Genomic DNA, 13,625 nt, shown 5'->3' on the forward strand with positions numbered 1-13,625 from the left:
ATTTTATTAAGTATGATATGACATATTCATCATTATTAAATAATTATTTATTACATATTTTTTTATCATCTAATAGTAATGAATGTGTCACATACTACTTAATATGATCAAAATAGAATAAAAGTATGGTATATATCATTACTTTTTTTATTATTCTAATTATCATTATTACATAGTCGATTTTAGTTTATTTAGCTCCGTATCATGGCTGAGTGCATTAAAATCTAAAGAGTAATGCAACGTATAGTCCCCATTTGAAGACTGCACATATAAGCTTAAATAATTTTGTCTTTAAAAGCTTTTTAAAATTACAATAATATCCATTTCAAATTACAATAATTTCCGTTTAATGAAATATATCAATAGGTCTGCACATGCAGTCCTCACTTGAGGATTGCAAATAAAATTTCTCAAAACTAAAACCTAAAATTTTGAAAACTTTGAAAACCTTTCATCTCACCATTACAACTTTTTCAAATTTTCATATAAAATAAATTTGACAATTTAATTTTTTTCAAATTTCAAAATAAAAATAATATTAAAAATAGATTCTAATAATATTTTATTCAATTTTTTAATTTTAATTTCAACTCATCTCATTTCATCTCATCTCTAAAACTAAGCGAGATAGATCATAGCACGTGAAAGTCTAAAGAATGCAGCTCATATGCTCTGAAAAGGAAATAGCACATGTCACCTTTAAAACGAATAAAATCTCTCGAAATTTGTTTGCATATTAGAAACTTTAAGATTCTTAAGAGAATTTTTTTAATTTGTATTTTGCATCTATGTTTGCGAGAACATTAAAACTATCTATGGCAAGAAAAATGATTGAGATGTATGTTTTTTGTATTTGTAAAGGTGAAAGAACATATATAAAGCGATTAAATAAAAATAAACTCATAAATTGCGTGACTCCATATGATACATTAAATCTAGACAAATTGAAATGTCAACTTGCTTTCTATGCAAAGTGGTGACCTTTCCTTTTCCCGCTCTATCTTGTTAAATGGTTTTCATCTAAAATATTAGTTATTTTATTGACATCTGATTAAGTTTATAAACATGAGAGATAGTAATGGATCACGCAGTCATCACGCACTTCCAATACATTATAATCTTACATGACTTTGCAGTCCCAACTACCAATGCTTTGGCTTTTCTTTGAAAAGAAAACTCTATTTTACTACTTGTAATAATGTTAAATGTACCAGCAAGCCCACTAAATATACCTATTATTTCATAGCAGAAGATTTTTAGAGAGAAGTTAGAGAGACATGCATGCCCTCATCTATCCGTTCTCCCTATCTCAAACCATAAAATCCTCACCCACCTCTTTACTCTTCCTCTTTCCTGAGCTTCTCAGGGAATGAATGGCTCATCAAAATGTTAAATGATCATTTTGTTTTTAATTTTCTCTTATATCTTCTTCCACTTACCAATATTACCCTTTTCATTTTCCTTTTCTTCCAACCTACCTCCACTCTCCTCTCTCCTAACTACCATTTCCATCCTCAACCTCCAAATTTGTTACTTCCAATGTCCATGGCTTCTTAGCATATTTTTTTAAGGTGATTTCGTGGTATTATTAGAAGGTTTAGGTCCCGTTTAGTTTCACGGATGATCTCAACGCATCTTGTCTCATCTTAGCATCCAAACATTATTTAAATACAAGCACTTTTTAATTTTTAATTTTTAATTTTCAACTTAACAACTTTTTCCACATTTTAGTGGGTCTGATAGGAGCACATAAGAAAATAAGAAAAGAAGGCCCAGCCCAGAACAAATCGGCCCCTCGGCCTGGCCTATAGGTAGACTCTCATGGACACAACCCCCATGTTGGAGCATATTACAGGGGATGAGACTCGCCGTCCTGGAGATCCCTCTAATAGTGTTCAGCCCTTGAGTACCTATCTGCGTGAACGAGGGAAGTAAGAGGGACCATCGATCCTCTGACAAGCTAGCATTGACAAGCCACTGAGGACACCATCAGAGTAAGGCAAATTGGAGAATTATGCCATATTAATAGCACTACTACCTGAACTACACGCCATATTAATGACGTCATCGCAGATGCAAGCCCCATTAAAGGACTTTAACAAAAGAAATAGTAAAAAGGACATGGACTCCATGGGGTAAGCATGATCTGTCCCTCCCAAACTCCCAGTATAATTAGTAATTTTTTGGTACGAGAACTCTCTCTAGTCTCTAGACTCTCATTATTTACAAACTTCTAAAATATTATATTAACTTTGGCATCAGAAACTCCCCGACTCTCAGGCCGCCCTCGTTTTGTTTCTTTTATATTCGTTTTTGCAGGCCCCACTTTATAGATTTGAATTGTTAAAATCTGACCTAAAAATATATGAAATACGACATGAACACTTTACTTGTTTCCCGCACGGCACTAGCATGGACGTGCGAGAAGGGAAATCAGGTTTAAGATAAGATAATTAAGGGTCATTCTGAGTCAAGCCTGTCTTCCCCTGCGCCCCTCTTCATAAGCATCTTCCCGTGTGGGGTGCAAAGCAAGCCGTAATTATCCACAATTTGGACCTGTTGATCCAGATGCAAATATCTATAATCTAAACGAGGCCCACTTGTCGTCGAAAAGCTTTATTTTATTTTGTTTTATTTTAATTTTCCTAATTTTGTATACATTTATTTCAATTTTCAGGATAAAGAATCGTAGCTTGCACAATAAAATGTCTATGTGCATTGTACCTCGTCTTAGAAGTCTAATAAAATTGATAATTTTAGAAGACTCCTTTAAAAAAATATATATGGATGAGCACTGCGATTAGAAATTCAAATCATTTGAAGTTTGAACAATCATGACTGGAGATACAAAAATACTATTTCCATTCAGCGCCCTATTCGTATGTAATTTCTTTGCAAGTACTAAAAATTTTAAGTGTCGAATTTGAAAATGAGTTAAGATGAGTTGTGAATAGTAATAAGATGAGTTGTAAATAATAGTGAGATTTGTGAGTTAAAGTTGATGAATAATAATGAATAATAGTGAGATGACTTGAGATAGATTACGAATACAAACCAAATTCCAAAGAATACAAGAGATATTGTAAACACAAATAAAATCATCCGACGTTAATATTCAATTTCAAAAGCTGCAATGTTTGACTACCATAATATATATTATTGAAGAATGTTATAAATTAATAATTATTTATTCTCACACTCCACATCTGATAGTTTTTTTTCTTTTTCTATATAGTGTAAGGTGAGGGATAGTGAATAGCGACTAATTAGAAGAATTTTTCTATATTATATATACACAGATAAAGAAAACCTTAAGAAACTGAAAAAAAATTTAAAAAAAAGTTCCTAAACCGCCCGACATCTGATATAATTTTTTATTGAAACAGAATTTCTCAAGTTTTATACACAACCGTACATATATTTCCTTTGAATGCAAGGAGTAATTGGCGTTTCATTTTCTAATGACTGAGGAAGACATGTCCATGACCGAAAGACAAATTTCTAGCTTTGCCACTCTGGCAAACAATGCATGAAAGTGCACCAAAAATGGGAAAACAGGTTATTCAATCCTTTAAATTGGCCGAGGTTGAACCCAAGATTTATAAGAACAAGGCTACTCAAAAGGCGCATCTAGTTTTTTTCTCCCATTCTCCCCCTCTAGTTGAGTTTGGTTAACTCATTCCAACTCATATCAAATCAATCACTGATAAAACTCACTATTTTTTTAACTTTTCATAAAAAATTTAAACTTATATCAAGCTAATTCATACATTTCAATCTAAAAAATTAAATACATCTCAATCTAAAAAAGTTAAATCTATCTCAATGGGACCCACACAATACTACGATTCACAATTCAATTCAATTCATATCAACATCCAAACATAACAGACTTCGCAAATAAGAAGCTAGACCACACAAATTCGGCCCACTACCATCTAAGGCCTCATTTGAAACTTGAGCTGAACTGGTTCAGTTTAATTCTAAATTGAGTCTAACATCTAAACACTTAACTCTCAAATCACTAAATTAAATTTAACTTCAAACCTCTTTATACATGAGACCCACTATTTTTTTCAACTCAACACATCTTTATATACTGGTCCCACAACTTTTTTCAACTTTCTGTAAATATATTTACATTCACAAAACTCACTCCACCATTTTAACTCAATATTAACCATATGAAACTCAACTCATTTCAACTTAATTCAACATCCAAATGGATCCTAAAGCTCTCAAACACAATCTTTCAAGATAACACAACGACCATCCATTACTTTGCTTTGTATGACCATGTATGTGAACCTTCAATTGGAGTAATTTGTGGCATTAGCAACAAGTATTTTGCATATTGAAAAACTGAGACTAAAGACTTCCTAATAAGTCCAAACCAAAAGATAAAAAATAAAAAATTTTGAGCTAGTTTGGATAATGAAATGAGATTAAATGGTTTTAGATAAGTTGAATAAAATATTGTTAGAATATTATTTTTTAATATTATTATTATTTTGAGATTTGAAAAAAATTATATTATTTATTATATTTTATTTGAAAATTTGAAAAAGTTATAATGATGAGATGGGATGAAATAAAACAATCTCTGTATACAAACAGGGCCTAAATACTTTATGCACAAAGTTTCCCTCATCCATCAAGAGAGATTTTGAATGCAGCTCTGAAATCTTTGTCAGACTATATGATTCACCGCCTAAAGAGGACCATTTTTGCAACAAAACCCAGTTTATCTACACCTTGGCTATAACCTCGAGGGTATCGGAATAAGTAGCAGAAGCTTGAATCGTTGATATTGTAATGGATAACATGAGAGGCACATATGCTACATTGTCCTTGCGTGAGTAAAGTGGTGTTCACGTTCAGAACAACTTTTCCATGCCCATAATCAACCAGCAGTATAGAGAGTATGCAGTGCCCTACACACCAGCTTACTACTCGATCATCTCATCTCAGAGCAAAATTATTATTCTACACGTATTTGCTTGGACACGACAACAAGGACAGGCAAAAGCATACTGCTTTATGGCACACTTGAAGACAAGGAAGAACATGAAAGAATCCAAAACTTCTTAGAGCATCAAGATCAACAAGCAAATCTTACATCCGAGGTCACTCCGATGCCTAAGTCAGTGATTGTTCTTTGGAGAAGGAAAATATAATGCAGCAAAAGAGTTGCACAAACTGAATCGATCCCTTCCCATAAGAAGGTTACTCCCTATTTATACCTGAGTCGGGCCTCCAGTCGAGGGAGATCGTGGCGCGTCAGATACTAGGCCAACCACCACTCATTCGTTGTCCCCCTAGTGAGGGTCAGTCTGTGGCCTTGCGAAGGATTGCGCCGTGTCTATTGTCCTACGTCTGTACGGTCACCACCTCTCTGTCATGCCAGAAGATGTCAGATTGCGAGTGAGCCATCCTTAGCTCGAGGGACGCTCCACTGTGCTCCGGATTTCCTACCATCGATTTGGGTTGGCTCGTGCCTAGGATTTGATATCCTGGGGTCAGGGGTGTGACGATGCGTTGCCCACCGGACCTGGTAACTCCATTTTGCAGACTCTGATCCTCCTGAACCCTGAATGGACAGGCTCGGATAGGCCGGTCCCGGGCTTACTCGATTTCCCGACTCTCTCACCCAAGGCCTTTGGCCCCTTACTCGGACCCGGACTTCATGGTTCAGCCTTCTTAGACCTGAGCCTTCAGGAATAGGCCTCGGCTTTCTTAGGCATGGGCCCTATAGGAGCGGGCCTTCCCTCACACCCATCTTTCAGATTCTTGTTTGCCCCGGGATAATGATAATCCATCACTTCTATCATCTCTTTTGAATTTCCTACAGTTTACTGGACAAAATTACGGAGTGAAACAACTATAATCATAACCCTATTTTGTATAAAATCAAAATAAATTTATACTAACCTCTACTTGAACAGTGGAATCTCCATGCTCAACGGTCTCCGTCACTTTACTTCCGAATCCTTCAAATGAACAAGAAAACGTGTGATGAAAAAGGGACCGAAGAAGAAGACAAAAAATCAAACGGAATTGATTGCCTGAAAAGGCATAACTAAAGTAATATTAACAGACTAACAGTGTAATACCATGAGATAAACACAAGCGGAAGAGATGAAACTAGAAGGATCCTGAAATGCCATGACCGACCCAATATTTCTGGCGCCATTCTGAGAAACGGGTAGCTCTCAGATTTCCAAATCCGAGCTCGGATTTTATGGGACTTCGAATGGAAAAGTTCCACAGAAAGTAGCTTTTGGGTTTTCCTAGAGGAGAGGACCGCTTCAGCTTCGGATCCAAAGTGAGGCATTAATTGCGTAACTAGTGCGTGTAAAAAAGCACCGAGACAAATTGGGATGTCAGCTTGCTTTCTATGCAAAGTGGTGGTCTTTCCTTTTTCCACTCTATCTTGTTAAATGGTTTTCATCCGAAATATTAGTTATTTTATTGACATTTGATTAATTCATTTATAAACATGAGAGATAGTAATGGATCACACAGTCATCATGCACTTCCAATACATTATGATCTTCCATGACTTTGCAGTCCCAACTGCCAATGGTTTGGCTTTTCTTTGCAAAGAAAACTCTATTTTACTACTTGTAATAATGTTAAATGTACCAGCAAGCCCACTAAATATACCTATTATTTCATAGCAGAAGATTTTTAGAGAGAAGTTAGAGAGACATGCATGCTCTCATCCATCTGTTCTCCCTATCTCAAACCATCAAATCCTCACCCACCTCTTTACTCTTCCCCTTTGCTGAGCTTCTCAGGGAATGAATGACTCGTCAAAATGTTAAATGATCATTTTGTTTTTAATTTTCTGATCTCTTATATCTTCTTCCACTTACCAATATTACCCTCCAAATTTGTTTTTAAATGATCATTTTGTTTTTAATTACCATTTCCATCCTCAACCTCCAAATTTGTTACTTCCAATGTCCATTGCTTCTTAGCATATTTTTTAAGGTGATTTCATGGTATTATTAGAAGATTTAGGTCCCTTTTAGTTTCATAGATGATCTCAACGCATCTTATCTCATCTCAACATCTAAATATTATTCAAATACAAATACTTTTTAATTTTAAATTTTTAACTTTACAACTTATTCATAAGTTTTCTTGTAAACGAGTTCGCGCACCAAATTACACATCAATACTGACATATAAGACATCTATTTAATAAAACAGTGTGAATTGAAGGCGTAAATGATTTTCATAAGACAAATGATCTTCTTCTTCTCTCAATTTTTTTTTCTTTCATTTTTTCAATAAAAAAAAGCCATGTCAGTGCGGTATGCGGTTTAGTGCACCAAACCGCTTGTACCTAACAAAGTTGTTCATCTAATCATTACAAATTTACTAAACTTCCAAACATAATATAAAAAATAATTCAACTTTTCTAAATCTTAATATAAAAATAATATTAAAAAATATTTTAACAATATTTTAATTTTATAATATTTTTATTTAATTTTCTCTCTCTCATTTCTCAAAATGCCATAAAATTTCTTAACTCAAACAATTAGAACATAAATAAGATGGCTAATTCGAGGAGCATGCCTAATTTTTTGCATCTCCTTTGATACATCTATATTGGCCAATAAGAAATGAATAAGTGGCTTCAATACGGTTATAAAATTATTTGTGAGTAAAATATGTACACATAAATAGCTGGTTTTCATTAAGGATTATGCAACCCCATTGATAGAGTTAAAAGTTAAAAGAGTCCTATATTGTCTACCTTTAATAATCTTCGCTACACACCTAATTAGTTACTGCAATGAATTTCAGCCACATATATGGAGAGAGAGAGAGAGAGAGTGAGAGTGAGAGTAGATATTCTTCTATGCAGTGGGCAACCGAAAGAACAAGAAAAAGGCAAGGCAGAAGAGAGAAGCCAAGAGGAGGAGGTAATGGGGCAACGCATGCATTGGTCCCAAAAACAACTCCCGGCAAGCTAACATGGTGGCCTCTTTTGTTTAAAATGTCAAATGTTAGTTTGATGAATTTTAAGGCGAAGTTTGGATAATAAATTGAAATATGATGAATTGAAATGAAAGTTTGAAAGTTAAATAAAATATTGTTATAATATTATTTTTTAATATTATTATTATTTTGAGATTTGAAAAAATTGAATTGTTTATTATATTTTGTATGAAAATTTAAAAAAATTATAATAATGAGATGAGATAAAACATTCTGTATATCCAAACGGGCCGTGATTATCTACTCATCATTAGAAATTTTGTTATCTCCATATAGCAATATTACTTTTCATCACTAATTTTATTATTTTCAATCACACTTATTGAAATAATACATTTTCAGTGGTTGTTCATTTAAGTAGCTTACATATAAAATTACTTATAATATGTCACATAAATAATTGTGACTAGGGATGACAAAAACAATCACCAACAAGCAACATTTCTATTTTCGAAATCAATTGGTGGTTTGGAATCTTTGGATTGATAATTTACATTTCTTTTATATTGTTAACCTTATATATATATATATATATATATATATATATATATATATATATATTGTGTTGATTTAGCTGTGCATTGAATGAAGGTACGAACTTGTTAAAAGGATTACGGAAGCAGAAAGGAGAAAAGAATGCTGCAAGTAGTGACTAAAGGAAAACATTATGATCAGCTTTCCAGCTTTTGATGCTTGATGTTTGGATTCTTGGGTAGTGAAAGGGAAAGGTGGTTGGCCAAGGAATCCAGGACTATCTTCCAAGTTGAGACTTGAAGAGGACCCACAAAAACTTTTCTTTCTTTTTAAGGTACCTCCATATATTCTTTCCTGCACTGGCCGAGCTGTTTTAACTTTTAACAACGAAAGTTTACTCTTTTGGCTTCATTTGGGTCGGCTTTAATTGTATTCTTGTACTTTTCCAAAAAATAAAAAATAAATAAAATAGCCAACATACTAGTTGCAGACATCTGCAATGCACGATAATAGTCAAAATAACATATTTTCAATCATCATAAAATAAATAAAACTTTTAAGATCATGATCTCAATTTTACCACTTTCGTTTCCAAATTTTAGTTGAATATCTAGATTTTTTGTCATCTTACTCCCTTCATATTTATAAAAGAATGATGTTAGGCTGCTGCCTAACGATGAAAATGATGAGATAAAATAAAAATACATACTAACTTTATTCTTTATAAATTAGTGGTGGTAAACTTTCATAAATTTGGTTAAAGTAGAGAAACAGACCATGGGCGCTTCTTTATCAACTGATCAATATGGGTGCGATTTTGATGTCCCAGAATTAGAAAGACAGTCGTAAAAAACACCTGCGTCGAAACAAATTCCCAAATTTATTTAAGCACATATGGGGATTTTGGTACCATCACTTTGTTCTATCGCTTACTATTTCATCTAGAAATATGTACATGAACTCAGCAAAACATCTTACAGAAAACATGAAACAGTTCCTACGACTAAATTGAAGTGGCTATCTTCTCATAAAGTGGATGTGGTAGGATATATAATCCTCCTCTGCTCTTCGTAATTTGGACTGGTTTTAGATTCTTAGGATGTGGCCGCTGAACTCATAATGATCCCATGACATACAAAATTAATGGCACTTTGAATGCACTGGTTGAACAACACCACTCTGCCTGCACCACCATAAACTGTTTACAGAATTGCAGGCTACCTGTTCACGAGCTCTCGTGGAAGTTGAGTGACCTGGATAATGCTGCCGGATTGGCTTGTAAGACTGGTGAGGCTTCGGCTATGTTATTCTTTTTGTCACTCTTTGATTGGAATGCCTTAAAGAGTCTTCCTCCACTAATCGAATCAGCCTTATCATTCTTAATTCCCAGTGTCGCCCATATAGAGCTTTTTGCAGCTTCTCCTGGGTCATCAATCCTCAATGTCTTCGGAATCCAAAGGCATCTCTCGGTATTGTTTTCTTTTAGCGGTTCCCCCTCCCCAGAGTTGCTTGATTTAAGAACATTCTCATCTCTCGAGTGTTTCCCCAAGGTTGGAGAGTTTGGACCAGAGTTTGGGTTTGAAGATGTTGGCTGAGGAAGCCATGGCATGCTCCATGCGCCTGGTACAGTACACCCCCAATAAGCTGCAGCAGGATAGAACGGCATAGGAAAGCCTGGCGGGCAGAAAGCAGGAGGCGGTATGGGGGAACTCCACTGAGCTGAGTTCCATGGATAAGGCCAAGGAGCCCCAGGAAAGCAAGGAATTTGAGGTGGGAACCCCTGACAAATCCTCATTGCTTGCTCTTGCGATCCAGTTTTGCCAGGCTCATCAGTTGAGTTTGAAGTTGAGACCGAAGCTCCATTTGAAGGATCCTCTCCATTTTCTCCACCACCATAAGAAACCGGAATCCTTAGCTCTTCAGGTCTATGAAACCCATTTTGTTTGCAGTTCCTCATTGTTTTATCAGCAAGGTTCAACACAGAAGCCATTGATTCACAAAGGGGTGTGTCTGAGCCAAAGGTGAGGACAGTACCGTCAGGTCTCAATGATGGATGGAGGACTCCATTTGGAAGATCAGTTTGAGCATTCTGGAGAGCTTCAGAGACATTTATGTGGCGGTAGTGAGAAGCAGAATTCTTGTTCTTGCGACGACCCGCACCCACAGGAACATTCCTCATTGTCCCACCAGCTGTCCAGTATCTCTGGCAGTTCTTGCAGAAGTGCCGAGGTTGGTTGACATTGTAATTATTGTAGTAACAGAACTTGGTGTCCATGCTACTGCAGCGGGGGCATGGAAGTATCTTGTCAGGCTTCTTCAAGGGTTTTTCTTGTGAATTACTAGACTCGCTACGTTCTTCTTCACTCTTTGAAGGTTTTAAGGTAGCACTCTCCTTCTCAACAGGGAGTGTTTTAGAGTTCTCACTTATTCCTGAGGTTACATCTGGATTTGTTAATTCTTCTGAAGATACAGGAGGGCCAGGGCCTTCCTGCTTATTCTCGGATGGTTTTTCTCCCAATATGTCCTGAATTGACAGAAATTCCCAATGAGAACATAACTTTTAAAGATAAGCGGATGAGAAATATAAACATAACAAGAACATTATCAGGGAAGTAAATAAAAACCATGGAAGACTAACATTCACTTGAATCTTTGAATATAAAATCTGCTTACCACTTCAAAAAGAAATCCAAACCCGGACTAGTTATTGCATACATATTGAATTGACAGAAGAAGTCACACACTAGTAAAAATACTGTCATTTTAAAGTTCAGTAGTTGCAACTTGCAAGACAAAAACACACCAGAAAAAGTAATATAGAACTGACCTCTTTGAAGCACTTATGACAAGATTCAAACTCATCACAGTTACCTAAAAAAGGCTCAACCATCAGGGGGGGTCATGGATATCTAGGATGTTAAGATTGAAGTGATATAACACTTGCTTTATTGCCAGGATACTTACAAAAATACATGATAACCTGACTGCTGCAATAGGCCAGGTTCGGAATGGTTTCCATAAGATTCAAAATTCAGTGTTATGGATTTCTAATGAAATGGAGGATTAACGGATGTGTTAACAACGTGGAGGAAGAGTAAGCAGCAAAATTGGCAATAACTTCTTTAATACTCTCTCCATGCACAGATTAGACAACTGTAACACCAAGTACTCAAAAGTCACCTAAGGAGTTACTGAACAAAAATTAATTAGGCAATGCCAAAAGTGGACAGCAAGTTAGCAACACTGGTATGCAAGAGTCAAAAAAATCGTTTCTCAATATGAGAGAGCCATTCCAAGCAGTATGAAACTCCAGACTATAATGGTATGATTTTAGACTACAGAATCTCAGAATTGGAAACTTCTTGCAAAATTTAAGAAGTCAGTTGGAAATAGCATTTTTCACGTCCAGATTTTAACCAGAGAAAACGATCAAAGTAAAAAATTGTATAACCTTTGACACTATATTGCTAAAGTAAATATTAAGAAAAAAAATCCAAGAATTTTTGTTAGACCGAAAAACCATAACCACTAAAATGTCAAAATCTGATGTCTTCGACAAAAGAAATAAAAGCATAGATGAAATCTTGTAAGAAGCCAATATGCAAAATCCAGAAACTGAAGACCAAATGTAGTTCAGCAGAAATCACTTCGTCAATTATACTAATCCATACAAATAGTAGACCAGCAATTTCCAAACCGATCAAAATTTACCTAAACTACCTCAAGCAAACCAATCATCATAATATGCTAATTTATAGGACCAATCAAGCCCCAATCAAATAACATGTCCAAAAATCTCTTCTTTGAATGCTGATGCAAAAAATAATACAGATAAAATAAACCCAAACCCATTCAAAAGCTGATCAACAACAACTAAACCCACCTAATCACACCCGGAAACCCCTAACCATCATCTACAAACAAAACCACCCTACCATTCCAAGTCAACAAAATCTCCAAACCAAGCCCCCAGCTAAGACCGACCCACTAATTTTCCCACCTTAAGAATAATGGGTCGCTCTCAGAGTCAAAAGCAGCTAACTGTATCCCTAACCTTCTCAGCCGCTCGCTCTTCTCCATCTCTGTCCGTATTGGCCTCCGGCGAAGAGTTGGTCGAACAGGCACGGTCCTGATCGATATTATCGTCAACCACAGGAACCGACGACGGAGCTGGAGCTCCGGAAGAGTCTATGGACCCGTTGGTTGGGATCTCAGGCACCGGGATCGTTTTCCCGAAGAGCTTGATCGCAGGGTCTTTTGCTTCCGACATTTCTCCTTGTCTCTGCTTCCTGTATTTCTGTCTTTTTTATTATCTTTCGTCCAAAAAAAAAAAAAAAAACACCAGAGAGTAAGAGAGGCAGAGATCTGACACGTTGTGTGCGAGTTAACGAGTGTGGCGTCGTCGTCGTCTGGTCGATTATACGTTTTATTTTGATGAACCCGTAATGGGCAGGTGGGATGACACGTCGGCAGGCTAAGGAAGGGGGGATAATTCTCAGCCACAAGTCTGGTTTTGTGGCCTTAAAAATATCTCTTCTACTTTTCTACATCTCTTTTTTATTCTCTTTTTCACTCTTTTTCTTTCGGTTTGCCATAGCAAAACACATATGGTTGGATGCCAAATTGTTAATTTCCCAACCCCACTCTTCCCCCAATCCTACTCAGCATCTTCTTTTTCTTCTTAATTTTTTCTGTTCCCTTGGCGACTCTTCTTTGAAAACTCTCCAACCCACTTTTTTTTTTTTTTTTCTCATTAATATATATATGCTTGCTTGCCTTTTTATTCTTTTTATGGGTTACTTTTGTCTATTTTTAAGGCCACATGTGGATGATAATGTAAGTTGGCCTACTGCCCTTTTGGTCTCTTTTTTCTGCGCAAAATGCGACCTCTGCAAATCTAATACCCCATATCCAAATCTTATTACCATTACCATCTTAAAATAGGTTTATTGTTTTTCTTCCTTAGTTATCCACGATATATAAGAGTTTCAAGACGAATTTATTTATTTGCTTAAAAGGTTTGTGTCAAAACGAATGAGTAATTAAAGAGATTTATTATATATCAGTCATTATTCACTTTCACATCTGACAGTTTTTTTTTTATAAAGTGTGAAATTTTTTTTTTTATAAAATGT

The 13,625-nt window shown here is 35.6% G+C and overlaps 1 protein-coding gene across 2 annotated transcripts; it reads right to left on the bottom strand.

Moving 5' to 3' along the window:
• Window positions 1-9,353: 9,353 nt before the first annotated feature.
• LOC121252642 (cyclic dof factor 2-like) lies at window positions 9,354-12,994 on the bottom strand. Of its 2 annotated transcripts, XM_041152371.1 has the most exons (3): window positions 11,455-12,536; window positions 11,318-11,361; window positions 9,354-11,014 (listed from the first exon to the last, which is right to left on the bottom strand). In XM_041152371.1, the coding sequence occupies exons 1-3, from the start codon at window positions 11,507-11,509 to the stop codon at window positions 9,716-9,718; spliced, it is 1,398 nt and encodes a 465-aa protein (XP_041008305.1). In that variant the 5' UTR covers window positions 11,510-12,536; the 3' UTR covers window positions 9,354-9,715. The 2 variants fall into 2 exon arrangements, with proteins under 2 accessions (XP_041008305.1, XP_041008304.1); XM_041152370.1 differs by lacking the exons at window positions 11,318-11,361; window positions 11,455-12,536 and adding an exon at window positions 12,545-12,994.
• Between the last annotated feature and the right edge of the window lie 631 nt (window positions 12,995-13,625).

This window comes from Juglans microcarpa x Juglans regia, chromosome 2S, assembly GCF_004785595.1.
Source record: "Juglans microcarpa x Juglans regia isolate MS1-56 chromosome 2S, Jm3101_v1.0, whole genome shotgun sequence".
NCBI classification, from domain to species: Eukaryota; Viridiplantae; Streptophyta; class Magnoliopsida; order Fagales; family Juglandaceae; genus Juglans; species Juglans microcarpa x Juglans regia.

Excerpts from the sequence above, each read along its gene's own strand:
- LOC121252642 (XM_041152370.1), bottom strand. The coding sequence starts at position 12,760 with ATGTCGGAAGCAAAAGACCCTGCGATCAAGCTCTTCGGGAAAACGATC. Across the intron at positions 11,015-12,544 it reads AAGAGCGAGCGGCTGAGAAG|GACATATTGGGAGAAAAACC; the intron begins GTTAGGGATACA and ends CTGTCAATTCAG.